This window comes from Ambystoma mexicanum, chromosome 3p (genome assembly GCF_040938575.1).
Source record: "Ambystoma mexicanum isolate Mex_15411 chromosome 3p, UKY_AmexF1_1, whole genome shotgun sequence".
Taxonomy (NCBI): Eukaryota; Metazoa; Chordata; class Amphibia; order Caudata; family Ambystomatidae; genus Ambystoma; species Ambystoma mexicanum.
This window is the reverse complement of record NC_090925.1, coordinates 932,138,814-932,165,258: the sequence shown is the minus strand read 5'-3', so window position 1 is coordinate 932,165,258 and position 26,445 is coordinate 932,138,814. Positions and strand designations below refer to the sequence as shown.

General features: G+C 43.2%; 1 protein-coding gene across 1 annotated transcript in view; it reads left to right on the top strand.

Moving 5' to 3' along the window:
* The window catches only part of LOC138581134 (arf-GAP with SH3 domain, ANK repeat and PH domain-containing protein 1-like), a 1,625,721-nt gene that overhangs the window by 1,006,169 nt on the left and 593,107 nt on the right, over positions 1 to 26,445 (top strand). Inside the window, exon 18 of the mRNA XM_069652230.1 lies at positions 13,438 to 13,624. Within this exon, the coding sequence (XP_069508331.1) occupies positions 13,438 to 13,624 (187 nt within the window). The remainder of the gene's footprint in view (positions 1 to 13,437; positions 13,625 to 26,445) is intronic.

The window sequence follows — 26,445 nt, the reverse complement described above, 5'->3', positions numbered from 1 at the left end:
AAACAATTAGTTTTGTCCTGTGATTCCGCTACAAAGGAAAGCATACTACTGGGCGGCATTGTAGATAAATACGATGGGTCTGCAAAAACCCTTTGTGTATTCCTTGACTCCTGTTTAGTCCACTTTACTTTTAAGCCCTACTACTTTTCTACCCCCAGGGCTAAGGTGGGCTTTATAATTTCACACCTGTCCGGAAATGCACTAACCTGGGCCACACCTTTAGTCAATTCTGGAGATGCCCTCCTGGAGGATTACGACCGATTTATACAGGCCCTTAAAACCATGTTTGACTGCCCAGAACAGGTCTTTAGTGCCCAGGAACGTCTACTTGATTTCCAGCAAGGTCCCCAGGACATGCTTACGTATGTAACACGATTTAAACAATTGGCTAAAGAAGCGGATTGGTCCTAAGAAGCATGCTTTATTCTTTTCCGAAGGGGGCTAAATGAAGACATCAAAGATGAACTAGCCAGAGTGGCTCGCCCAAGTTCATTCCAGGCCCTTATGGATCTCGCTATGCAGATAGACTTTCGTATCCAGGAAAGGAAGGCAGAGAAGAAGAAAACCAAGATGCCCTTTCAGAAGGTTTCCATTGAGACCTCCTGGAAGTCTGACCCTACTCCTGCCTCTGATAACGATCCAGAACCCATGCAATTAGGGGCTTTCCGTGGACCCATATCCCCGCAAGAAAGGATGCGAAGGATCCACACGGGGTTATGTATGTATTGTGCTTCGGATAAACATCTAGTTAGAGAGTGTCCTCTAGCCCCTCCACGGTGTTCGGGAAACGCCAGCTCCCGATCTTCGGTGGAGCAAGGCTTCGGGGGAGAGAGATGTTTGCTTCACATCTATTCCATCCTTCAACTCTCCTGGACAGAACAACCTAGTGATTCTACAGGCCTTTCTATCGCCATCCAAGAATGAGAACTACCCCATTTTGGCCTTGGTGGATTGTGGGGCAATGGGGATATTCATAGATCAAGATTGGGTCTTTAGCCACCACATTCCATATGAAACTCGAGGCATCATGCAACCTGTGGAGGCGATCGACGGAAGACCTCTTTCTTCAAGACCCATAACCTTACAGACCAAAGCGATCCAACTCTCGATAAACCATCATCAAGAGGTGATCAAATTTGACATCATAAAGTCAGCTCATTACCCAATGGTACTGGGTATGCCCTGGTTACGGAAGCCCAACCCATATATCAACTGGGCAGCAGGATCCTTGTTTCTTGGTTCTGAGCATTGCATATCTCACTGTCTATTCCTGTGGATTCCTCCTCGGCATCTTCCAAAGGCACGCCAACAGACCAGCAAGGCCCATTCATGGTTTCAAATATCATACAGGTTCCTAAGGCCTATCAGGAATACGCTGTTGTGTTTTCAACTGCTATAATCCAGGCCCTACCCCCTCACAGACCTGAAGACTGCGCTATTGATACAGAACCTTCAGCAATGATTCCCTTTGGAAGGATGTTCATTTTATCCGAACCAGAAAAAAGGGCCCTTGCGAGAATACTTGGATACCAACCTTGAAAATGGCACCATAAGACCATCCAAATCTCCAGCTGGAGCTTCGTTGTTTTTGTTCCCAAGAAAGACACTAAAGAGCTTAGGCCTTGTCTTGATTATCGTGGATTCAATCAATGCACCCTCAAGGACCGCTACCCATTGCCCTTAATCTCAGATATCCTGGAAGCAGTGAGAGGAGCTGTAGTATTCACAAAATTGGATCCCGGGGGTGCCTACCATCTGATCTGTATTTGGGAAGGAGACGAATGGAAAACAGCCTTTAGAACACCCTTTGGTCACTTTGAATACCTGGTCATGCCCTTCGGACTCGCTAATGCCCCAGTGGTCTTCCAACGTTTCATGGATCGGGTGTTTTCTGGCATGCTGTTCCTCTTCGTCATAGTTTACCTGGACGATATCTTGATTTACTCCAAGGACCAGCTAAAGCATGAAGAACATGTTAAGGCAGTCTTACAACGGATAAGTGAACACAAACTCCTAGCTAAACCCGAGAAATGCCTTTTTCATGTCTCTACTGTTCACTATCTAGGATTTGTCCTTAGTCCAGAAGGAATTGGAATGGACCACTCAAAGGTAAAAGCCATACTATCTTGGCCTGTTCCCACTACCGTGAAACAGATTCAATCCTTCCTGGGGCTTGCCAACTTTTACCGGAAATTCATACCTTCCTTTTCTGGGATAGTTCAACCGATCATTGCATTGTTGAAGAAAGATACTCCCTTTCTCTGGACATCAGCTCAAGATAAGGCATTCCAACGATTAAAAGCAGAGTTTACTCAAGCCCCCATCCTAGCTCAACCTGATATTAATCGACCATTTCTAGTGGAGACGGATGCCTCTAACTATGCCATAGGAGCAGTGCTAAAACAGGAATTTGAGGACAAATTAGAACATCCCATTGCTTACCTTTCATGAACCCTGACTCCCAGCAAGACTCATTATTCCGTCTTGGGAAAGGAGCTGTTAGCCATCCGTCAAGCCTTCACAGAATGGCGTCATCTACTTCTGGGAGCTAAACATCCTGTTCAGGTCCGTACGGACCATCGAAATCTTCAAGTTCTACAATCTTTGGAATGTAGGAATAGTCGTCAAGCCCGTTGGGCCTTCTTCTTTGCCCAGTACCAGTTCCACATCCGTCATGTCGCCGGATCACAGAACATAATTGCTGACGCCTTATCCCGACTACGAAACTCTTGAAGATTGGTGCTTCCCAAAGATGTTTCCCCACACAATTTTTGTAGCCCAAGCAATCAGTCTCCTGGAAGACATTCTGATACAAACCCAGTCCTCTGAGATCTGGAAGGAATTTACGGGGAAGAATCGGTGGAATCTTAGAACAAGAGACGGGTACCTGTTTAAGGATAATGGCCTGGTCATTCCCACACAGATACTACAACAACGGATTATTAACCCCTGTCACGATACCCTTCACTCCGGACATCGTGGCGTCACCAACACCCTCCGTCTCATACAAAGACAATTTGGTAGCCTAAAATGAAAATTGATGTTCAACGGTACATTCAAGCATGTGCAGTCTGCAATCATAACAAGCATGATAACAAGAAACCGGCAGGTCTCCTACTTCAACCTACGCTACCATCTAGGCCCTGGGAATTCATCGCTACGGACTTTATTGTGGAATTACCACCATCCAGAGGTTACACGACTACCATGGTCACTATTGATTTATTCACCCACATGGCTCATTTTACACCATTGTACAAATTGGCATCTTCCTCAGAACTCGCTGGCATCTTCCTGGAACACATATTTCGACTTTATGGCCTCCCTTCCAAGATCATATCAGACAGGGGACCTCAATACATCTCTCAATTCTGGAAACACTTATGCCGTATTCTAGGAATCCAACGTGCCCTCTCTTCAGGTTATCATCCACAGACTAACGGAGCTACCGAACGTGTGAAATAGACCCTGGAGCAATACCTTGGTTGTTTCGCCACCAAGGTACAGGACGACTGGTCACTCTTAAAACCTGTGGCTGAATTCGCCTACAACAATTTTGATCACTCGGCAGTCAAGACCAGCCCTTTTTTTTCCTGCCAAGGATTCCACCCTTCGGTTCTACCTTCCGTTCTCCCACATCAGTACCAACAGTCCACTCCTGGATTGAAACTCATCAACGTACACAAGGAAGCCAAAGAACACTTGGAAAAGGCCCAAACTCACACCAAGCGTTATGCAGACTCCAAAAGAAGACCAGGACCTTCTTATGCAGTCAGTGATAAGGTCTGGCTGTCCTCGAAACTACTGCCTCGACATTTACACCCAAACAAACTGGCTCCCCGGTACTATGGCCCTTTTTCCATAAAGGAAATTATAAACCCAGTGACATTCCGGCTCAAATTGCCAGACTCCTGGAAGAAGATTCATCCAGTTTTTCATACTTCTTTATTAAAACCTTACATCCAGTCCTCCCGGAAGTCCTTCAGACCCAACCCCGTGGTTGTGGATGACCAGCTGGAATATGAAGTATCCAGAATATGTGACTCCAGGTATAAACGAGGTTAACTTCAATACCTGGTTGAGTGGAAAGGATATCCACCTAGCGAAAGAACATGGGAACCATTTTCAAATCTGAATACCCCTCGATTGCTCAGAAGATATCATCTCATACACCCGGGCAAACCTGGTGGGACAGGTGTTCGGAGGAGGCATGCTGTCATGATCCATAGAAGGCGTTCCTTTTGGACTTCCTGGTCTCTGTCACAATGGGGCTTGCACTCCTTGGTACTTCCAACATGGCCGTCTAACGTGGTACGCTCTCCACCAGCCTCCACGTCAGACGTAGCTCATTCTACAAAGAGACCACGCCCTCGCGGCCCCGCGCCTCTCAATGCTACCTCTTACAGTGGCTAGACATGTGGTCCGTAGTTCGCTGTAACTAATCTCTTGTTTCCTGGTTCCCGGACCCTCGATTTCCCCCTCTTCCCTTCCTCCCTCCTTACTCTGCCTTGATTCCCGGAACTTGTGTACTGCCTCTGAGTAAACCTCCCTCGTTTCCTGGACTTCCCGGAGACTCCGAGTACCCCTGGACGCTGAACGCACGCTGGAACCAGAAGAGGCTCGCGCGGTCTTGTACAAAACCCAATCCGTACGCAAGAAGGCTCCTTCCAAGAATTCCTGCAAGGATCGAACTCAGGTGAGAAAGGGGGAAATCCGTGACACATGCTGGATATCCGAGCACCATGTTTTATCTTTGACAGTTATCTTGGGCAGTTATATGGTTTCCAAGTTCTTTTAGTATGGAAAATAGCTCTTTCATGCTGGGGTTAGCTTGTATGATTCTATTGTTATAGGTCTCCTGTTTGGCTGAAAGAATCTTTCTTATATCTTGAGATGACATGTTGATTAATTTCAGTTTGTTTTCAGGAGTAGGGTGAAGTTTCCATGTATTTTCACATTTTCATTTTTGTAGTCTGGTGTTTTTTAGGTGGGGGTGAACCAGTTGTTGAGATGACTTTTAGGTTTTCTTTTTTGTAGTCTGGTGTTTTTTAGGTGGGGGGTGAACCAGTTGTTGAGATGACTTTTATGTTTACTATCTCTCAATCTCAGTGGGGCAATGCTATCAAGTGTTTTATTCATAACTTTGTTGTGTTCTTCAACTAGGAGACAGGGGTCCAGGTTGTCAGGTAGTACATTGAGGGTAGGCAAAATACCAGGGAGAAGTTTGTCCAGTGTCATGTTTTTTTATTTCTGGTAAGTGTGGGTCGGGCAAGATGAAGCTGCGGGGTGGGAGTTTTAGTGGCTAATGTGAAGGATATTAGGAAGTGGTCTGTCCAAATTTGGGGTGAAATAGTAGGGGTGGATATATTGCAGTTATGATCAGCGATCCAATCTAGAATTCTGCCTTTGTTGTGGGTAGGCTCATTCACTCTTTCGGTGAAGCCTAATTCTGTCAGAATATTGGTGGCGGCGGTGGCTTGTAGGTCCTTGGTCTCGTTGAAGCCTATATTGAAATCACCTAGCAGAAGTGTTTGGGACGAATCTTTAAGATTTTCTGATAGAATAGTAGAAAGATCTTCTATGAAAGTATTAATGGGGGCTAGGGTCTATATATAAGGTGGATGTTAAGCGTTTGAGAGTTGGCTGTGGGGATTTTGATTGACATAATTTCACATGAATCAACGTGACGGGGCTATTCTCATACAGTGCTTAATTTTGGCGATAATGGCTAGGCCACCACCTCTGGCTTCACATCTATCCACTCTGAGGATGGTATAGTCGTTCGGGATGGCTAAGGATAGTGCTGGGCCTAAAGCTTCGTGGAGCCAAGATTCCGTGATGGCTAAGAAGTCGTAATCTTCAGTAGAGATGATTTCCGATATTTCTATAGCATGGGCAACTAGCGATCTAGCATTTATTAGAGCTCCTTTGAGTTTAGTTATAGTCTTAGCCGGCAAAGGTAGGGTAGTGCTTAATGGATTGGCTGGCCGGCTAAGAGTTCTGTTTCTGTTTACCTGTGGGTGATTGTGGCTATTACCGTTAAACTGATTGGATTTAGGTGGCGGTCCATAGGCAGTTTTAGATGGGATGGTTTTGGTCTCATATCTTATCAGTGGATCAAATATTCTGGGTAGACGTGCTTGTAGTCTAACATTTCTAGATATTGTGTTGCATGGTGTGGACTGGTAGGGTGGGTTATGCTGGTATGCTGAAACTATTTGTAGTGTCTGTTATACCATATAGTGGAGACATTGTATAGAATAGTGCTAGTGTAAGTGCACAGGTGTGGTAGTTTAGCTAGTACCAGGTACATAGTGTATAGATGTGGCGTACAGTGGATGGGTGTAGGGTCTAGGTGTGTTATAATCGGGATTGTAATTTTCCACCCACCCCGAATCAGGTGCACAGTTTTTATTTATGTAATACATTTCTTTTTATAAACCTGGGATCCCCAATGTAACAATATTGATTCCCTTAATCCTCCTTCCTCTTTTGGCACAAGAAACACACAGGGCTGCACATAAAGTCACTTTATTAATAATAATGAAATCAATTTAAATATAAACAAATTGTGAAATGTAATGGTGACTCCCATGAAGAATGATCAATGCACTAGTCACCTTAATTGTCAATGCTACATTTACAGGAATAAAGAATTCTGTAACTCAAACATCACCATCTTTACCATGAGTGCACATCCATCATGGGATGAAAAATATATGTGGATCCAAGATAAAGCTTTTAATGTAAAAAACCAAAATGAAATCAGAACATCCTTCGCTATATAAATCTTTCTACTTCTTATTTGGAATAGACATAAACACTTCTCCTCTACCCAATAGACATTTCAGCATCTCAAACAGCATTTTAGCAACTCAATATTAAGGTTAGGCTACTTAACACTCCTACAGCATGTAAATTGCTTGCAAAGAGGAAAATGTATGTTTGGCTTGAATGCTTTCTGGATTCCCTTCAGTGTTTTTTCTATTTAATTAGTGTGTGAAAATGTACTTTTGACTTTTTCAATAGACAAATTAAAGGTGGAAAAATATGTGGCAGTTAAACTTATTTCCCCCCTTTTCTTTTTCTTTGAGTGGATCAGCACCATTAATATGATTCTGATTGGTGATGTAACCAGGAAATTACTTTAATTACCTTATTTTTCTAGGTATGTACAGTGAGATATCCCTTTGGCTTCCAGAAAACTTCTTCTGTACACTGTAGGACCTATTCAATAAAATCTATAATTCCTGTAGCACATACACTTCTGAAATACTTACTAATCTTTCAGAATGTAGAATGTACAGTGAATTTATATACCCACTCCCCCTCAGTACTTTCAAAAATTAAAAGGGCTGGGGTTTGATCTATTCCTCTTTAGAGTATTGCTCCCCTCAGCAGTAGTCCCCTTAATATTATACTTCCATAGGAGTTTCCTTTGTCTGTCTCAGGGACGGGCGGGCCCCTCTTAAGGAAAGGTTCTATTCTCCCCCTCTAGTAACAGCTGGGCATCAATCAGCAAGATGGTCTCCGCTTCCATCCACAAGCTGGTTTGCCTCTTCCGTACTGGGCCTGTCTGACATGTCTTCCACAGAAGAAGGCCTGGGGTATAAATTGCAGGTCGGCCTCACTCGCAGTGCTCTCCTAATAGTCCACAATGGGTACAAAGGAAAACAATCTATTCCATTATCCTTTCTGTTGTTGCCAATTCTCCTTTCTTTCTTTCCTTCTTCCCATCCATCAGTCAGCCATTCAGTTAGTCAATGAGCGAGTGTGTCCCCAGAATCTATGGGTGTGGACTTGTATAAATCAGAAACCACTCCCTTTTATGTGTCTGTATTTTCTGTAATCTAATTGGTCAGTGCATGTAATTGGATAATGTTCCAAAAGTGACATCACACTAAACCATCCCTATATGTCCACATTGGGCATATTTATGAAGATGGCAGTCTTGGGAGTAACTTCCAAACTCAGTTTCCCGAACATCTGATATGATGTAATCTTGGAGATCTACACATTAAACAATTGTAATTTTCTGATAGATCATGTTCCTAATCTGTTCCTCAAATTGTTGTCACTCTGGTGAATACATTCATGCAATCCTCCTCTAAGGCACGATATGTGATGTGTGAGTTTCAGATTTTACTATTTTACATTATGATACAATATTTTTCCATCTCAGAGTAACGGCCTGGCCAGCATGGATGCTAGGATATATGCATTACTGGTACAAATGCCGTTTCTTCACAAAAGTGTCCACATTCACCTAATTTGCATATTTAAACACATATCAAAAAAATATTGTTTACATTCAACTGATGGAGCTTTTCACCATTTTTAAAGTTACTTTCTAAGACCTTCCTGTCAAAAGGTATTCACAACTATATACTAAACAGAGAGGATGCCCTATGTGCTGAAAAATTCAATCAATGTGTTTCAGAAAGCGCATGCTGAGGACCAGAGAGTGTGTTCTTATTAAAAATATATAATTTTATTCTGTTGCAATTTCATAAAATACATAATTGTTGAACAATTATAAGACAACAATTCATTTCCAATCAACATACATTTTTGTGAAAAAAAGTTTTTTGTGCAAATAGTGCATTTTTGTGTAAACATTTCTCCTCTGTGTATATCACTAACACACCATTCTACCGTTCATCTTCACAATGAAATCTAGTTTGTATAGAGACATTCTAAATAACTTTTACAGTAGTAATATTCCTACTTTGACAGTCCACCATTATGTATCAACTATAAGTATCCAAGATTATTCTAGTAGTATTCCTCTCATCATTGGATTTCCTTTTGTATAGTTTCGACTTGATATCAATTGGCCAGATTTTACAAAACCATTGGTCAACGTCTTCTTCGGGATTAGTAGACTTGTTCAAAAGCTTTATCAGTGCTACAACATATAAAACAACACCACCACCATGATTTAAAACATTAAATAATGCTTAAAAACATAGACAAACAACATTGTTAAAAAAACACAATCGCTGAGCTCCCTCAGTATGCTACTGTTATTTCATAAATGGGGAGCAAACTTCAATTTTGTTATAAACTCAGACCCAAGATGCTGAGGGTTAGTTAACCTCCTAATGCAAAAAAACAGGGGTAAATGAATTACCATAGTTAAACTTGGGCCACTAAGTCCCCAACTGTCTTCAAATAGAAACCAAGAAAACCCCCTTACTGTACATTCCTTTCAGTTCAAGCAATTATAAGCCCCCAAAGGGTGCACCATACAGAGGGCCAGGGTTAAAGATCTGTAAATCAAAGCAATCTCATTTGTACCTTTAAACGTCCATTTAGAAAATGCAAAAAGTTTCAATTCCCGTGGTTTCCCACTGTGTCTTTCCACTAGCGTTCAGTAAGCGAGTGCAATATTTATAGCTCCACCTCAAAGGCAAAGTGTTCCACTAAATACAATTCCTGTGAATATAATAGTATAAAATAGATAAATGTTAGCTGAAGCATAGTGTGTCTCTAGTTAGCAAAAAACGGTGTTGTACCGTATCTGATTAACAAGAATGGTATAGTACCGTTGTGCCTTTGGTCTTTCCAGTGCTAGTGTGGATTTTTGCATAGGAAAAAAGTCATTTTACCTTCAATAAGTTTCTACCGAACTGGGGCACACTTGCTTCCCTGCTACCGAATTCGCTCAACAGTAAATAACTACCAAGAGAAAGAGGAGGGAAGAGAAGGAAGAATAGTCAATGGACTTATTTCTAATGTGTGAAACTACATATCCCATAATTCCATTTCCATTTGCTTAACATCAGAATTGTCTGAGAAAGGGTGCTTTAAGTCTTTCATGTGCTAGTGTAGATTTTTACATGAAAAAAGTCATTTCACCTTCAAAAAGTGTTCTAGCGCGTTGGGACACACTTGCTTCCCCGCTGTCAAATTCACCCACCAGTATTTGACTAAAAAAAGGGAAGGTGGTGGGAAAGAAGAAAAAGGATCGTCAATAGACTTAGCTCTTTGTTTAGCATCAGAATTCGTATGTAAGAAGGGGTCCTAGGTTAGCTTACCTTGAATTCTGGCTTCAAAAACAAGGGCCTCGCCTACTCAGGAACACACGAAAAACGGCAGAGAAACTGAACCGCGGCAGTCACCTGTTCCGAACTGGACATTAGGTTTACTGCCTGCTTCCTTTTAAAGGGGAACTTGCATTCTAATCTGCCAATCGCGCGACTGCTCCTTCAATCATAAAGGAGATAGAAAGAGGACTAGGCATTGCCTCAGTCTAACCCAAGCTCATAGATACACAAAATGGACTATTTCTTCAAGAGGAATTTAGCCAAAACGCTCTCTAATGCATAAAGGTGGAATATGATAAAGGCTGAAAGATAAGGACAACCCAAGTAAGTCAAAAAATAAGGAATGAGAGGTATAATCATTAATGTAGATTATAATTCTTTTTTCAAATAGATTGAATAAAAGAAACTGAATAAAGCAGCCTTCTAGCGGCGATCCTCAACCAGAGTGGAAACCTTACGATAGAGTCTTAAGGAAAGGGTCTTAGATTTGAAAAAACACCCCCCGGGGCAGCCACCTTACTCCCAGCGTGCTGCACAGAGCCAACAACGTTTCATTAAATGGGAAAAAGAAATAAAAATAATAAAGAAAAAGAAATAGGTATAGAAGGGCTAACTACTGTTGCCTAAGAGAAAGAGAAAGGGGCTAACAGCTGTTGCCTCAAAGAGAGAGCAGCTCCTCTTAATTGTCACTATCTAAGAAGGACTTGCCTAGCGTCAAAAGGCAAACAAGGGGATGTGTCCATACGTCTGAATGTCTACCTGTGATTGGAAACCTGTGATTCCATAATGTCATTTTTAACAAGTGAATTGTGTATTCTTTACAGCTCATAGAATACATCATAATTTGAAAGGACATCTCCATTTCCTGGCTGTTAACAATCATATGGTGTCAGTTCCTTCATAGCACAGAGCTGGTCATTTATGCCTGCTGAGAAGGCTGGTTGCCATGGCACAAGTTCTTTGAGGTTTAGTTTATCATAGCTAAATGTTCATATAGCTGCCTCCTTGAAAGACTAGAGCCACTTTCTGTCACTTTAGCCAGACTCCAAGACTTTGAAGGTGTGAATCGCATCACCTTGGAAAGACATAGCTGATTTAAAGATTTAATTAGATGTGGAGCAGATTGCTGCAGGTCACTTCCCAGAGCATATTAGTATGTATTAGTAAGGAGTTTTTGCACTAGACCTGTTGGAGATGAAAGCTGTAAATGGGCAGCCTTCGTTTTTATTGCCTAGGCATGTCTCTGAAAACAATGATGGTTAGGAAAATGCAAGTTTGCTGATTTTATGCTGATTTTATTCACAAATGCAGCCTTTAAAGTAATTGTCACTTTAAACATCACAAAATAACCTTTTCTCTGAATCAATCTCCTGTGAAATATTTACTTTTTTACGATATAGATTTAATTTTCTAATTTTCTAATACTGATTCTTAGTCTTGTAAGGACATAAACTAAAGGAATACATTCACGATTTGATTTTTACTTTTCTGTAAACCGATTGTCTGTTTTTCCATTTAACAAAACGTTACTGGATATTTTCTTGTAACTGGAAAGATTGATTTGGGGCCTTGTCAGATACTTTGGACAAATTAATTTATTGTGAAAGGGCTACCGACTCTTTTTCAGATGCTTTACATAGGATAAACTTTGCATGTTAATTTGTAAATGTAAAGTTTTGTTTTGCTTCCTGATCTTTTTCATATATTTCCATACAAGTCTATCAAACTCTTTTTGTAAAAGGCTGATTGGCCAACCACAAACCACTTCAAATTTTGCTTTGCATAGCAAGCTAAGCATGCCCTTTTTGGAAGATTCCCTACAGTGTGTGCTACGTTTTTGTTTATCCAACTGTAGCAGTGTGAAAGCTGTATTATCAAAAATATTTTTTATTACATTATATCTAGTGAAAGCACATATAAGAGTAGCTTGGGTGATGGCAGTAGAAAATGTGTTGGCCAATATAACAACTTCAATCACTTTAAATTTAAGGGGTACAAGACCTTAATCGGCGTCTAGAAGAAGACATTGATTTATACATGACCGATAGACCTGATAGGGAGTTGCTAAAAGCCACTATTTTATATTTAGAAATACTGGTTCCAGTGTACTTCGTACAACCTAAATTGAAATTGTCCATGCATTTAAAGCAACTGATTTTTTACACTTATGCTGGTTTTAAATTTGCTTAAACTCAATGGTGTACCGGAAAGATGGAAGGATTACATGTTAGAGGAAAGCCTGTACGTTTTGCTGAACAACCTTATAGACTTGATTTTACGTTGTCATTTTTTGCCCTAAATAAGTATCTTTTAGAAAGATGTATTTATATCAAATTCTGCACGAGAAAGTGTTTGGCGCTGTTCGTCTGGCTGTAAAATCAAGCAAAATCATAGTTTTGATACCTTTATTGCACTTCCAAAATATTGCGCTCAGATGGTGGTTCCATAAACTTTTGAAGTCCCAGAGACCTCTTAATCATATGGTAGTCTCAAGACAAATGGGAAACAAAATATGGTTTTCAACAATGCCCTCCTACGTTTATATATCCTTTATGGGCCAATTCCCTGCCCATGGCTTGAGCTTTATCCAGAAACATAAAAAGTGCTTTCTGTATTAGAAATAAGGGACATTTTAGAATTGTTGATGTGTATTCAGGGGATTTTGTCGTGCTGTATCCTGTTTTGAGATGAATTTGGGAATTTTTTTTTTTTTATTCTGCTTTGATCACATTTGTGCCTAGTTTTTATGGGATATTTGATCCTTGAATAACTACAATTGACTGGCTGAAAGAAATTCAAAACCAGCACTCTCCATTCAGTAGACATTGCAGGTGCTGATTTTCAAAAGAATTTCTAATTCTGAGTCAAGAAGCATTACAACAGCTAGGGTTGTAAGATGGATAGTATTTTAAGCTGGTCCCTTTTCACACTCCAAGCAAAAACCTGACACATGAGATATAATTAGGAAATCCCTAAAAGAGTACTCTAGACCTATCCACATTACTTCTGCTTTCTCAAAATAAAAATTCCACTGCAAAGGTGAATAAAAGGCAATGATCACCAATTTCACACCTTAAAGTATGTGTATAGGTGCGTTATAAATGCCATATCATATCAATTAATATTGCAGTTCCAGTGTCAGGTGCTTCCAGAAGCTGATAATAAACACATATGGCTGGTATTTTTTTATTCAAAAAGTTGAAAACCTTGACTACAGTCATTGTCCGTGCATGTGTGTGTGTGTGTGTGTGTGTTTTTAATATTTGAATAGATTCTGGTTACAAGTGCTGCAGGTATTTATGTTTTGATCGTGCACAAGCTCCTTATTGTGAAAGAACTGTTTTAAATAACTGTGTCAACAATATGCTTTGAATCTGTTCAATCTCAGGACTTTCCGGAAAGACTTCATCAATTCCAAGTACGTGCACTGGAAGTTTACGAAAAGGGGCAGTGGAACGCCTCTTTTGAGGCTTTTTGACCTACAAGAAGCTGTTAAATTCAAAGATATACTTGCACTGCTTCAAGCTTATGCTGAAAAGGTGGATTTAACGGAGCAAATACCACAGCCAGTACAGGTGAGAGGGGCTCAATTATAAGTGGAATTGCCTTGGCTCACAGGATGAGACTTTGAGTGGACACTCGCTATTTGCATTTGCTCACTACCTGCTCATTATGGGTTGCACCATTACAAGAATGGCCTTGTATTGATTTAAGGTCTTGAAATTGGGAGCTCCAGCTTTGCCAATCAGCTGTTGCATGAATCTGTTTTAGTGGCGTTCAACAGTGAGTTGATCTGTTTAACTTGGTGGAGAGAGTTGTTGAATGTTGCTTTTAAGAGCCTGGTTTGTTACCATGCTGCCAAGTGCGCTGTGTTGTGTTGTATTACAATTTGTTGGTTATATTTGATGTAATCCATGATGCTATTGCTAATCACTATGGCTGCAACGTTTCATGTGGTTAACAAATGTGGCCAAGGAAGATTGTTAAACCTTTACCAATGTTCGTAATTCATCCTGCCTCCATTATAAGGAGCATTTATAAAACCAATAGGTCTGGCTTTGCAATGCCGAGGCAAAGATTATTTTGTGTAGAACTGCACAAAAAAGACAAATCCTCTACAATGGCAAAACCAGACCTGTTGGCTTTGCCAATGCATGCTGTACTTGTCAGCCTGACACAGAGCAGAATGCGTTGTCCCTATTGCAGTAAGTGCAGATTTCTTGTGCATACCCGTCTTTCTAGCCTCTCTTGTTCTTAAACATGCTAGGCTTTCACCACCCATATGTTTAGTTTTGAGTGTCCCAAAATAATTGGTATAGAGTAAGGAGAGGGAGGAAGATGGCACTTGTCTGTCATTTATTACTTGCTTAGTTTTGTCCGTCTTTCATGCCACTGAGAGAGAGGTAATTGTTTATTTCTTAGAGCTTCAAAGTCTATTTACCATTAGATGATACTTTTGCTGACTCATTTAACTGCACCAAGAAGTGACTTTTTTTTTAAATTTCACTTTTATTGATTTTTAAAGGCTTGGCAGTCACATAAATGCAGCTTACATCTCTTGGTTACAAAGAAAGCGAGCATGTAAGTAGTATAACAATCACTTATTTCGCATACCTGAAGAAAACCAAACCATTGTTTCCGAACATATCCCACCCCTAATTCCCACCCCCCGCACATGATATCAGACCCGAAATTAGAGAGAGCATTAAACAACACCAATAAACCGTCATTTCAGTCATGGCAGTGGGCATAAAAGTCACGCATTGATTCAACAGACAGGTACTCGAGTCAATCCAAGCGTTAAACCTTAATAGCTTTAGATATAGCGTGAGTCAGACACATTTCACAAAGCATATACGGAGCGAAACTCCGACCAGGTGTTCTCTACCGTGGGACGATCCCCATGCAATGCCGCAGTCAGGCACTCCATTCTGTAGATGCTCAATGCGACTGCTCGCCATTCACTCTTGCTAGGGAGCGTGGGTCTCCTCCATGTCATAGTAAGGCATGCTCGAGCAGCCATCAATAGGCCCTGCACCATTTTGCATGCCACCACTATCTTATCCCCGTCCTCAGTTAAGGAAAACAAAACGAGCAGTGGATGCGTCTCTCTTTCCTCCCCGTCAAGGTCCCTGATCCAGCTAAGGACTTCTGAACAATAGAGTTGGACCTTTGCGCATCCCCACCACATATGCCAATAATCGGCCCGCCTCCCACATCCCCTCCAACAATTCGGGCTTACTCCCTGGTACATCTTGGCCAGCCGGGCAGGGTCGTATTGCCATCTGTATAGTAGTTTGATAGCATGTAATTTGTATTGACACGATAGGGAAGATCTCGCCGTTCTTCTGCACATTTGTAACCATAGTTTTGGGGAGACTTGCCTGCCCATATCAGCTTCCCATTTGCCCTTGAGTGTCAAGGAGGGTTTAATATCGATTTCAATGAGTGCGAGGTACATAGCACTGATCAAACCTTTGGAGCTAGTGCATAAATCAAGGATCTTTTCAAACGGTGTGAGGTCTCTTTGTAACTGTTGTTTCCATATGGGTCTGGACATTACCCCCTTGAGTCTAAGATACAGGAAGACCGAGAGGCTACCTATGCCGAGGGCTTCCTGCAACTCCTGAATGGTAATAAAGGAGTCATTGCGGCGCATTAACCCTGCCCTTTCTAGCCCCGCCTGATACCATGCTTCATAACTCCCTGGCTCAGGAATAGCGTCGCGGATCCCTGGTGACCAGAGATGCCCCAGTGGGGCGGGCCATGTAGTGACACCCACCATTTTCCTCCCTGGTTTCCATATCGACCATATCGTGCCTATGATGGGGTGGGATTTGACAGTGTTACGTAGTTGTGGTCCAGGCACCCATAGCCATTCACTCATAATAAAGGGACGAGGTGATAGTTATCAAGCGCTATCCACTGGGGTTCTGACTGCTGCCTGAAATGTGGGACAAGGACCCTAAGCTGAGTGGCTCTGTAGTATGTCTCAATATCTGGGAGACCCACCCCAGCGTTATCCTTTCTAAGTTGAAGGAGGGATCTCGGGATTCTTGGCTTTTGGCCTTGCCATAGAAAGGTTAATATCAATTTCCTTGTGTCTGTAAAGCAGTTTGGGGGCATTTTAATAGGGAGCATTTGAAATAGATACAATAGTTTAGGGAGCAGGACCATTTTTACAGCATTTAGACGCCCTAGCCACGAAATGGTAAGTTTGGACCACCTTTGGACATCTTTCTGGAGAGCAAGGGACATTGGGGGGAAGTTGGCCTCATACAGGGATCCAAGGTCACGGGTGACGTTAATGCCCAGGTACCGGAGCGTAGTGAGGCTGACCTTAACTCCCAGGGGGGCGAAGCGCTCGGCATCCGCGTCTCTGCGGCTATCTATTGGAAGGAGGACAGACTTGCCCGTATTGATTTTCAGTCCCGCAAGCGCTCCATATTCCTCAATAATACTAAATGCTGCCGGGATCGAGTCTAAGGGGTCGGTCACATGTAGCAAAATATCATCAGCATATAGGCCCAATTTATATTCCCGGTCGCCCACTGTGATACCCTTAACTCTGGTGTCATTTCTCAGTTTTTGTGCCAGTGGTTCCAGAGACATTACAAATAGGATCGCTGACAGTGGGCAACCTTGCCTTGTGCCTCTCTCAAGGGGAAACCAACGAGAGTATCCCCCGTTCACCGCGACGGACGTCACGGGGGAGCTATAGAGTGCTTTAATGGCACGGGAAAGCTGTGGTCCCAGCCCGTATGAACTCAGTACCCTCTCCAGGAATTCCCAGGAGACCCGGTCAAAGGCCTTCTCGGCATCCAGAGACAGAAGGGACGGGTCTCCCTCCATCTCCTTCGCTTCATGGATTAAATGCAGCGTTTTTCTCATTGTATCCGCGCCCTGTCTGCCAAGGACGAAGCCAACTTGGTCGGAGTTTATCAGTCTGGGGAGGAATGTCTCTAACCGGGCTGCAATCACTCTGGCGTAAATCTTCGCATCGATATTAAGCAAGGAGATGGGGCGGTAAGAGCTACAGTGTCTGGGGTCACGGCCCTCTTTTGGAATGACCGCGAGGAGGGCTTGTGAAAAGGATGGAGGTGCATGGCCTGTGATAAAGATGTGGTTAAACAGTGAAGTAAGAAAAGGAGCAATAAAGGGGGAGAACGTTTTATAGAACCCAGGTGTAAATCCGTCATCCCCTGGAGCTTTCCCTGTTTTCAACCTCTTGATGGCCTCTATGACTTCTTCTTCAAGGACAGGCATGTCTAACGAATCCGCTTCAGTGGGTGTTAGTGTGGGGATCCGTAATTCTTTCAGATATGTGTCTATACTTCCTACGGGGGGGGGGGGGGGGCGGGTCACACGTATATAGGTCTTCGTAAAAATAGGCAAATGCTTCCTGTATGTCCTCAGGGGCTGTGACTACCGTGTCTGTGAGAGTGCCATCGAGTCTCTCGATCGTTTCAACCCATCTCTCCGCTTTTTGCGCGCGGAGGCGGGCCGCCAAGAGAGCGTCGGCCCTGTCACCCTTCTCATAGTACTTTTGCTTAAGATATTGCAGGGTCTGGGCCGTCTTACCGGCAATGAGTATTCTCAACTCTTCCCTGAGACGGGGGACTTCGGCAATATGTGCAGACCTCTCGGATGGGGATGACTGTGCCATATCCTGGGCCCTCCCAAGCCTTTCCCTTATATCTGTCTCCACCAGGGCACGTTCACGTTTTTTATCGGCTCCCTCTTTTATTAGTATTCCCCTCAGCATCGCTTTGGCGGCCTCCCAAACGTGTGTCTTCCCCACCTCCCCCGTATCATTGGTAAGGAAAAACTGTTTGATTTCAGTCTCAAGATTTTCTCTGAAGACCAAATCGGCCCATAAAGAATCATTACATCTCCATTTGGAGTTTCGTGGGGTTAGATCGTGCCAGGGTATATCCACCATCACCATATCGTGGTCCGTCCATGCGGAGGTTTGTATACTAGCTGCCTGCATTATACGCAAGAGATGCTCTGAGAGAAAAATGTAATCAATGCGCGTAAGCGTGTCATGGGGGAGGGAATGGAAGGTGAAGCCTCTCTCCAACGGGTGTAAGTGACGCCAGGAATCAGTGAGGCCAAAGAGGTCAAGGGACAGTTTGATGCTTGCCTCGTTTGGGGTACCGGGTGGGTCTGCTGCGTCTGCTTTCGATTGTCTGTCTAAGGAGCTGTCCATCCATATATTAAAATCCCCGCCGAGGACCGTGTGTCCTCTGGCCATTCCAAAGACCTTTTCACTGATTCTATGCAGAAATCTGTTTTGCCCCTGGTTAGGTGCGTAGAGCGTAGCGAGGGTGACTATCGTGCCCCTTATGTTAGCAATGACTATGAGAGCCCTCCCCTCCTGATCTGTCCATGTCTCCATAATTGTGCTCCGCAGGCTTTTGCTGATTATGATTCCCACTCCCGCTTTCTTCAAGGTGCCCGAGCTCCAGAAGGTGGGCCCAACCTCCCGTGATGGGATCATTCTCTCCTCACCCTTCCGATATCTCGTTTCCTGAAGAAAGAGAATGTCGATCTTCGATCTCTTAAATTCCCTGGCCACCATAGATCTCTTGGTGGGGGAGTTCAGCCCCTTAACATTAAGCGTGCAGATACGTATCGTATCCGTGGAGAGTGTGTGTGTCATTTTAGGTCATGTACGTGTATATGCACCTCGAGTGCGCCTGCGTCGGTGCCATCGCCGTGTGTGGAGCCCTCACATTCATGGGTATTGTGCTATTTCTCCCTTCAAGTCTGAGTTGTGCTCGATGAAATATTGCCCACCCGCCCCACCCCCCCCACCCCCTCCCATCTTCTTTATGATCCGCCTGGGTTAACCTCACCCAGTCGAACTCGGACCATCAGTGGGGACCGCAAGAACAAGCAGTCCCATCCCACTACAAGCAAACATAACAGTGAGCCCCCAACAGACAAATCATACAAAAACCTGAGTAAATCGCAGCTTCGAAATGGTACTATCGACTCCCCCCAGAATGTCTATGCTGCATGGATATTACCTCATATCCTTCACCAAGTTCACCGTGCAAACAGAATCGAGTGCTCAATGCACATAGGTAGGTTGACATATTGCAGTCTAGGAGCGCCTTGAGGAAGACGTATGCAACCATGATCCTCAATGAGCAAATATCACCCCAGTCGACACCCCGACCTGGTTTCGCGCGGCCCCGGGCGGGGTCCCAAATGGAGTGATCGGGGAAAAGCGCCCATCTGAAGAAGCCATTTTTTCCAGCAATTGAGCACACACAACCCCTGTCCAAGTTAGTGCTCCATGTCACGCGAGTCATTCATCCTCCGAAATTTCCTGGAACCCTGAATACGCCTCCGACGGGGACCCTTGATGCGCCATTCAGCTTCCTTTATATTTGGATCCCCCTGGGAGGGCTCCCCTACGTGGTCGCCCAGGAGGTCAGCTGTGCAGTCTGTAATTTCCTTCTCCGAAGCGAGCTTTATCGTCTTGCCACTCGAAGGTGAGAGAGAACGGGTACCCCCATCGATATCTGCTTCCCTTGTCTTTCAGCATCCTCGTAATTGGGATACATTTTCTCCTCAGGGCAAGCGTGAGGGATGATAAGTCCTGATAAAGAGAGACAGTCGCGTCACCGATGGTGAGTGGCGGGGCATTTCTAGCTTTTTCCAAGATGCGGGCCCTATCAACGTAGTTATGAAATCTGACTAGGACCGAACGCGGGCCTCCTGCCCTGCCTCCTGCTCTGTGGATGCGGTCGATTTTGGGTTCGTCTACCAGGTCATCCTTAAAGAGGAGTTTCAGGATGTTGTGAATGGATTGTTTCAGGTCAAGATCAGTTTCTCCTTCTTTTTCAGGAATGCCGTGAACACGTATGTTGTTACGACGTTCTCTATTTTCAAGATCGTCCACCTTCAGCTTTATTTCCTCTTCCCTATGCTCTAATTCTGCAATACGAAGGTCCATCTGTGTTTCCAGCGTATTTAAGGAGGTTTGATAGTGTTCGAGCTGTTCCACTCTGTCATCCATTTTATCCATCCTTTGCGTAATCTTGTCAATCCGACTCCCTATGTCTGCCCTCATGCTTCTCATTTCCTTGAGTAGATCAGCTACGTCCCCTTTAGTTGCTGCGGCCTCAGATCCTTGGGAGGCCATCATTTGCTCGTCCGGGCCCCGGGGGTCGTCTTGCGATGGGGCAAACTTGTACTTTGCCAGTTTGTCCATAGGGTAGTGGGGTCACAACCACACAATGGAGTGCTCTCAGGGCAGCGTCTGCACGGGGTGGTGCGTCTCGCGGTCCAGATAGGTTCTGTGCCGTTGAGGCCTGCGGCCGCGTCCGGAGATCCCCGGCCAGGCGGAGTGACAGTTCGATGGGACCAGCAGGAGCAGTGGCCGACGACAGGGGCCGAGGAGGGCACACGCCCTGGAGACCAGGGGCCCAACCCTCAGCCCACTGCAGCCTGGAGGGAAGAGAAGTGCGTAGTGCCGGTACCCCGGAATGGGGATGCGTCTGCCCCACGCCGAGTGTGTCTTTCACCAGAAGAGCTGCTGGCTCGGGGGAGGGTTCGGTATATCCTCGTAGAGAAGGCCTTCCTCCGCCGCCGCCCGGGCGAGGACCCGCGCACCGGCCACGGCCTAAAGTCTTACGTGTCCAAACCCGTGGCGGGCTCACTCCTTGCAGACTTCCTGCAGGTCAGGTGTGGCCTGTGCATCTTTCAAGTTGCACGCACCTTCTCGCGGGGTTCAGCCGAGTCGAGGGTCCGCAAAGTCGCAGGTTTCCTGGGACCGTGTCAGTGCAACGCGTGCTGGAAGCTTCCAGGCCTCGCGCGTCTTCCTTCGGTATGACGCAGAAGAGTATTTCTCCGGAATGGAAGGTCCGATTTTGATCGGAGTTGGAACCAGACGGTGCCTGGGTGGTTCCGACACCGGGTTCCGACGCTATTTTAGCCGGCGGGGGTCTCGTGGTGGGGGCTCAACCCACTTTTCGGGACCCTTGCGCGGAGCTCACACGGAGAACGTCTCCATCCGTGCGCCCCCTGGTGGCCGCCTCAAGAAGTGACTTTTAATCATTCTTTAAACAGGGCAAATTGCTTACTACACTAGAATGGGAAATGATTCAGCATATGTTTTTTATTTTATTTTCGTATACATATAGTCAGAAATAGACTTTATATGCACAACATTCAATATGCAACTTTGCCATCATGCCACATACTGAACCAAGTTACATGCAACACAAAAATACAAAAACTTCCACGTTTGATCATGAATACACAATAAAATGTACTGCAGGCCCAGTTTAAAAATCATCAGCATTTACAAATCTTCTAAAATTCCAAACACATAATTACTTAATTTCATCATATAAAATATTAAATTAAAGTCATTACCTTTCATAAATAACTCCCACAGATAATGCATATCTAGTCCTTTGAATGTATTCTTATATTTCACAAGGAAACAGTGTTGCAGATTTTCCAAAACACACTCATTCAATTAACAAGAGTCTTCTTGTCTCAATTACAGGTTCACAACATAGTCTACATAGCCTATCGTTATGAGGAATACCTCTTCTAGCCCCCATAATCTCCAAGGATTTGGCAATGTTGAACTTAAGCATCATATACTGTTTTACTGTCTGGTAAAGTAGTTTAGCATGTTACTTCTTAACATCCAATACTCAAGAAAAATACGACTGTTGGTTTCAGTGGATAATTCCACAAACAGGGTTTCCTCATCATATTCTGCCAGTCTTTCTAAGTTTTTGTGTACAGATACCGATATCAATGGATAATGAGATAGCTGTAAAGATTCCCAATGTTTACTATTTTGTACAAACCATCAAAGACTACTCGATCCAAAAAAACACTCACATTTGGGCAGTGTTTTAGTAGCTTGTGAACTATAACCTCCTGATACATGCTCCATACCTTCTTACAAAATAACACACATTGTTGAAATATGGAATCCTCAATACTAGGGACATCACATTCCATGATGAATCCTATTGACAATGATATTGCCATTCTTAGCAGTTTTAAAAAAATGTTACCTTGAAATAAATTCAATGCAGCCAACTATTTTCTGCCCCATACTTCAACTCCCTACAGTAGACACAGCAAGAATGTTGCACTTAAGGTTGTGAGAACAGTTTGTACTGAATAACCCCCACATTTGCCCCCATATTTGCTTAAAGCCCCCAATTGTTGGGTGATCTTATTTTGTATCTGATGTAACCGTGAGCAAAGAATCTTCCGTGTAACTAAGACACTTTCTTCCAACAACGCCTCGATGCCTATGGGCTGCTAGTGCGCTTTACAAATAAATAAAATTAGGAAGTAGACACAGACAACTAAGGAAAGTCTAGGCTACAAACTTTTATTAGAATTGTAAAAATTATATAGTTTATATTTAGAGATAAACCACAAAGTAAATAAGTACAGTAATATCTGATTTTCAAAAGAGACATACATTTACTTCAATGTAATGGCCATCATGAAAAAGACGGAAAAAGGAAATAGTCTTGTGATGAAACGAAATTCTAGCTCTACGCGTTTTGGGGTTCCAACCCCTTCTTCAGGAGCAAGGAAATCTGAAATCAAATTTGTGAACAATAATCCATCAATGTATAAATCAACATCATCGTAATTAGACAATGACACATCATACACATTCTCAGTGGACTTAACTCAAAAACTTCCCATTCTTAACACAGCATCACATGTTCCCATATGAATACTTTATCATCCCTTAAAAGTATATCCAAAATTATAAATAGTGTGACTCCAAAGGTGAAGCTGAAAGTCAAGCAAAGTGGTCAGACACTAGGTGTACCTGTATCATGATCGTCTAAAGAGATGGCGTGATGTACTGAAGGACAAGACTTTGGATTGTAAGGTTTGAAGAAGCAATTTCACCCAGCAAAGGTCAATTAGAAAACCACACTCAATTCCACATGTAATCTATAAAAAAAAGTAAATAAAATTAGAAAACTAGTGATGCCTATACCCTAATACTCGTGAAAAGAATAAAACACAACAGAAAAGTTGCTTACCCAATATCTGAGACGGTAAAACCTGCGCCAAGGCGCATAAATTCCTTCTTGTAAAAGGTAATGCAGAATTCAAGGCAGTATATACAGACAGAACGTCTATCAAAGTAAAGCCAGCCAAAAAACACTCAGTGTCTCAAACGAATGTAACGGAACTCTTGAAACCAAGTCCTAGATGGATGTCTGCACTATTACTATGTGCCAAGTGAATGGATCAGTGGGCACAGTATTAACAGTGCTAAAGAGAAAGTAAAAAAGAGGAAGCCCCACATGAGACACGACATGGAAAGAATGCTCAAACAAAACACAAGTTCAATTTGTAACTCTTAGGTACCTGCAATAAGCAAGTGCCATAAAGATGTGGAATTACCTCGTCGGGGGTGTTGAAAAGATCGTGACAAATGTAGTCCATAAACTTCCACAAATGCATCCACTGCGCTGTCCCAAAGAGAAGGGAAACAACTGAGCGGGTGCAAACAGCAAGAGAAACTTGCTGCGCAATAACAGTCATGTGATAGATCACGTGACAAAGCAACGCAAATTCATGGAGCGAGGACGTCTAAAACACGGACAACACGTGTGCCCTGCAGAACATTCCCTGCGCCGGGCGCAACTATAGGAAAGATGCAAAAAATATTGAATGTAAGTAAATCAATAAAGTAAAGAGTTACAGGCTGAATAATGACGGTGCCTACGTAAAAATAGATAGAAGAAGAAAGAGGACTAGATTGAAATTGCTGGAAAAAACAGTGCAGAAAGAGGCAGGCTAAAAGTATACAACCCGAAAATGTAGTCAGAAGGTAAAAACAAAAACAGGAGAAACGGGGCAACCTCTAAGTGGCTACAGACAGAGTCTGTACTGCATACCACTATATTCAATAACGGATATAAATGGGGCGGCGCACCGGAACCCATAGAAAGTGAAAAATATCCAAGTAAAAAAATAGTAGTCAAGAGGTGAACTGCTAATTAGACACCTCAAGTACGCAATGCCTGAAAAAATATAAAAGATCAAGTAGATAAAATGATCAATAGAGTCAACTAACTGAATAGATAACTCACACGTACATCAATAAAAGTGACAACGTATTTCAAGACCCAGTTAAATAAAAATGAACAAAAGACTAAGGACTCATCTTAAAAAGAGAGTGGAGGAACAAAAGATCCAAAACTAAATCTGCTAATAAATTCAAATAAAACAATTGAGGGAAAACTCCTTATTTAAACCTTTAGGGGATATTGTGTCAAGAAAATAAATCCAAAACATCTCTCTTTGTGATAATAACTTGATATAGTCACCACCCCTTGGGGGTCTCTTAACCACTTCCAAAATGTAAAAACGTATCTGTGCAGTGGTGTGTTGAGCTGAAACAAAATGTCTGGCAACAGGGGATTTCTCGTTTTTTCATCGGATGTTGGATTTGTGTTCGGTGAATGGGCCCCCCCATCACCTTCCCGACACAAACACTTTCTCATGGACAGCTCATCGTGAGCGACAACGGACTAACACTGGTCAGGCAGAGTAAGGCAATTACTGATAATTACACACACCTGACTTCCATCGCACTTCCCCACATAGATAAAAGTTGGAGCACGAAAGCACACTCTGAGCAAGGCAAAACGCACAAAGAAGCAGCAATTCCAAGATGACAGTTTAAACCGAGAAGAAAGGCGGCAATACCAGAGAGGACGACAATGAGGGAATTATCCTTGCCCTTTTCAACAAAGGACCACAATCTTTTGAAAAAGGTCAAGGATAAGAAACCGAAGGACAGGAATTGCAGCTGCCGAACGGTGTAGTGTGTGTTGTAGTGTGTGTCAAAGGTACACGGGGTCCCACCCGCATTGATATTCAAGGCGGACAGAAGCGATTGCCACCGTTGTACTGTCCTTGACTCCGCCAGAAAAGCAACAACAGCGAGTTCAGCACAGCCAGAGAGTTGGAGAAACTGATAGCGGACCGGACTGTGTTATGCTCAAGGTTGCAAGCGGCAACATTGTATGAAGAAAGTGAACTTGTACACGATTGAACTTTATAAAACCAAAATAGATACCACATACACAGTGGTCCGGCGCTCACTCAAAGGTTTCTGGTTGGTACCCCCTGAGCGTGTACTAATTATTGAACTGTGAAATCAAAGTGATCCTGCAGCAGGTTAAGTTGAATCCAGTGCAAATTCGTCTTCGATCGTCTGCAAACTGAAATTGGTCTGAGCCTGCAAGCCCTAATTGTAGAAAAGGGGTCTGAGCCCAGAAGAGGGGGGATCCTGGGTGAAGAGGAACACACCCGAGAAGATATGTGGCAAATGTGAACCCGAGTGAGGGATGCCTGCAAATGAAGTGCATCTGAAAGAAGCTAATTGTAAAAATTGGATCTGAGCCCAACTGAGGGGGATCCAGAGTGAAGAGTGAATCGCAAGGCTTGAATATTTAGAAAGGAACTTTATTTTATTGTTTCTTGTACATCAGGCCCTCTGAGGCAAGAGACTTTGAATAAAAGAGATTTGAGCACAGAAGGCCCTGATGTTGGTAAAAGGAATTTTGGCCTCCTGCCAACGAAGCCAAAGAGTGTGCTGTGCTCGAGTGACCCGCCTTGTCCTGTGCTAAAGACATGGGGAAGGGAGGCCAATGGCCTAAACATCCTGATTTATCATTTTGTGAAGGCTTCTTTCTTTTTGTGAACATTATCCCACACTATTTGTAAAATAGCAGTAAGGATTGGAAATAGTTATTTTACTATAGGCCCTTTTTATTTGACTATACGCCACTAGGACTGTATTATTATCATTTGATGGTCGTAGCTTGCTCCCATCTTAGATTTAGGTTTAGATAGGCATTAGTCACAACCCTGATAAAGTTCACTAAACACCCTTGAACTGTGATCACTTGTGTCTCTTACTTTGATAACATGCCTTCCTTACAGAAGGGATTGATTATATCCCATAAAAGCCTGGAGGGCACTTCATTCCTTATAAAATGGAAATGGGGGATACCGTTTCTAACCGAAGGGTGCCTCCTCCCCACTTCTCAAGTCTCCTCTTCCCAGGTGATCCTCCCTCACATATCGACCCCCAGGCTCAGGATCCGAAAGCGACAACCTTTCCCTGGCCACCTGAGGGAGTATATTTCGGGGAAAGAAGTTAGGACGCCCTCAGATTCCTCACACTGCTCCCATTGTAAAGTCCTTTTCAATTGGTCAGCTTTCACAACACCCAGATATTTATAGGAAATCCCTTGCTCCACAATAATGTTATTCAATTCCCATCTGAATGTTTGTTTTAATTCTCGCTTTATTCAGCCTAAAAGCAATAACTTGCTTTTATCAATGTTTTTTTAGACCG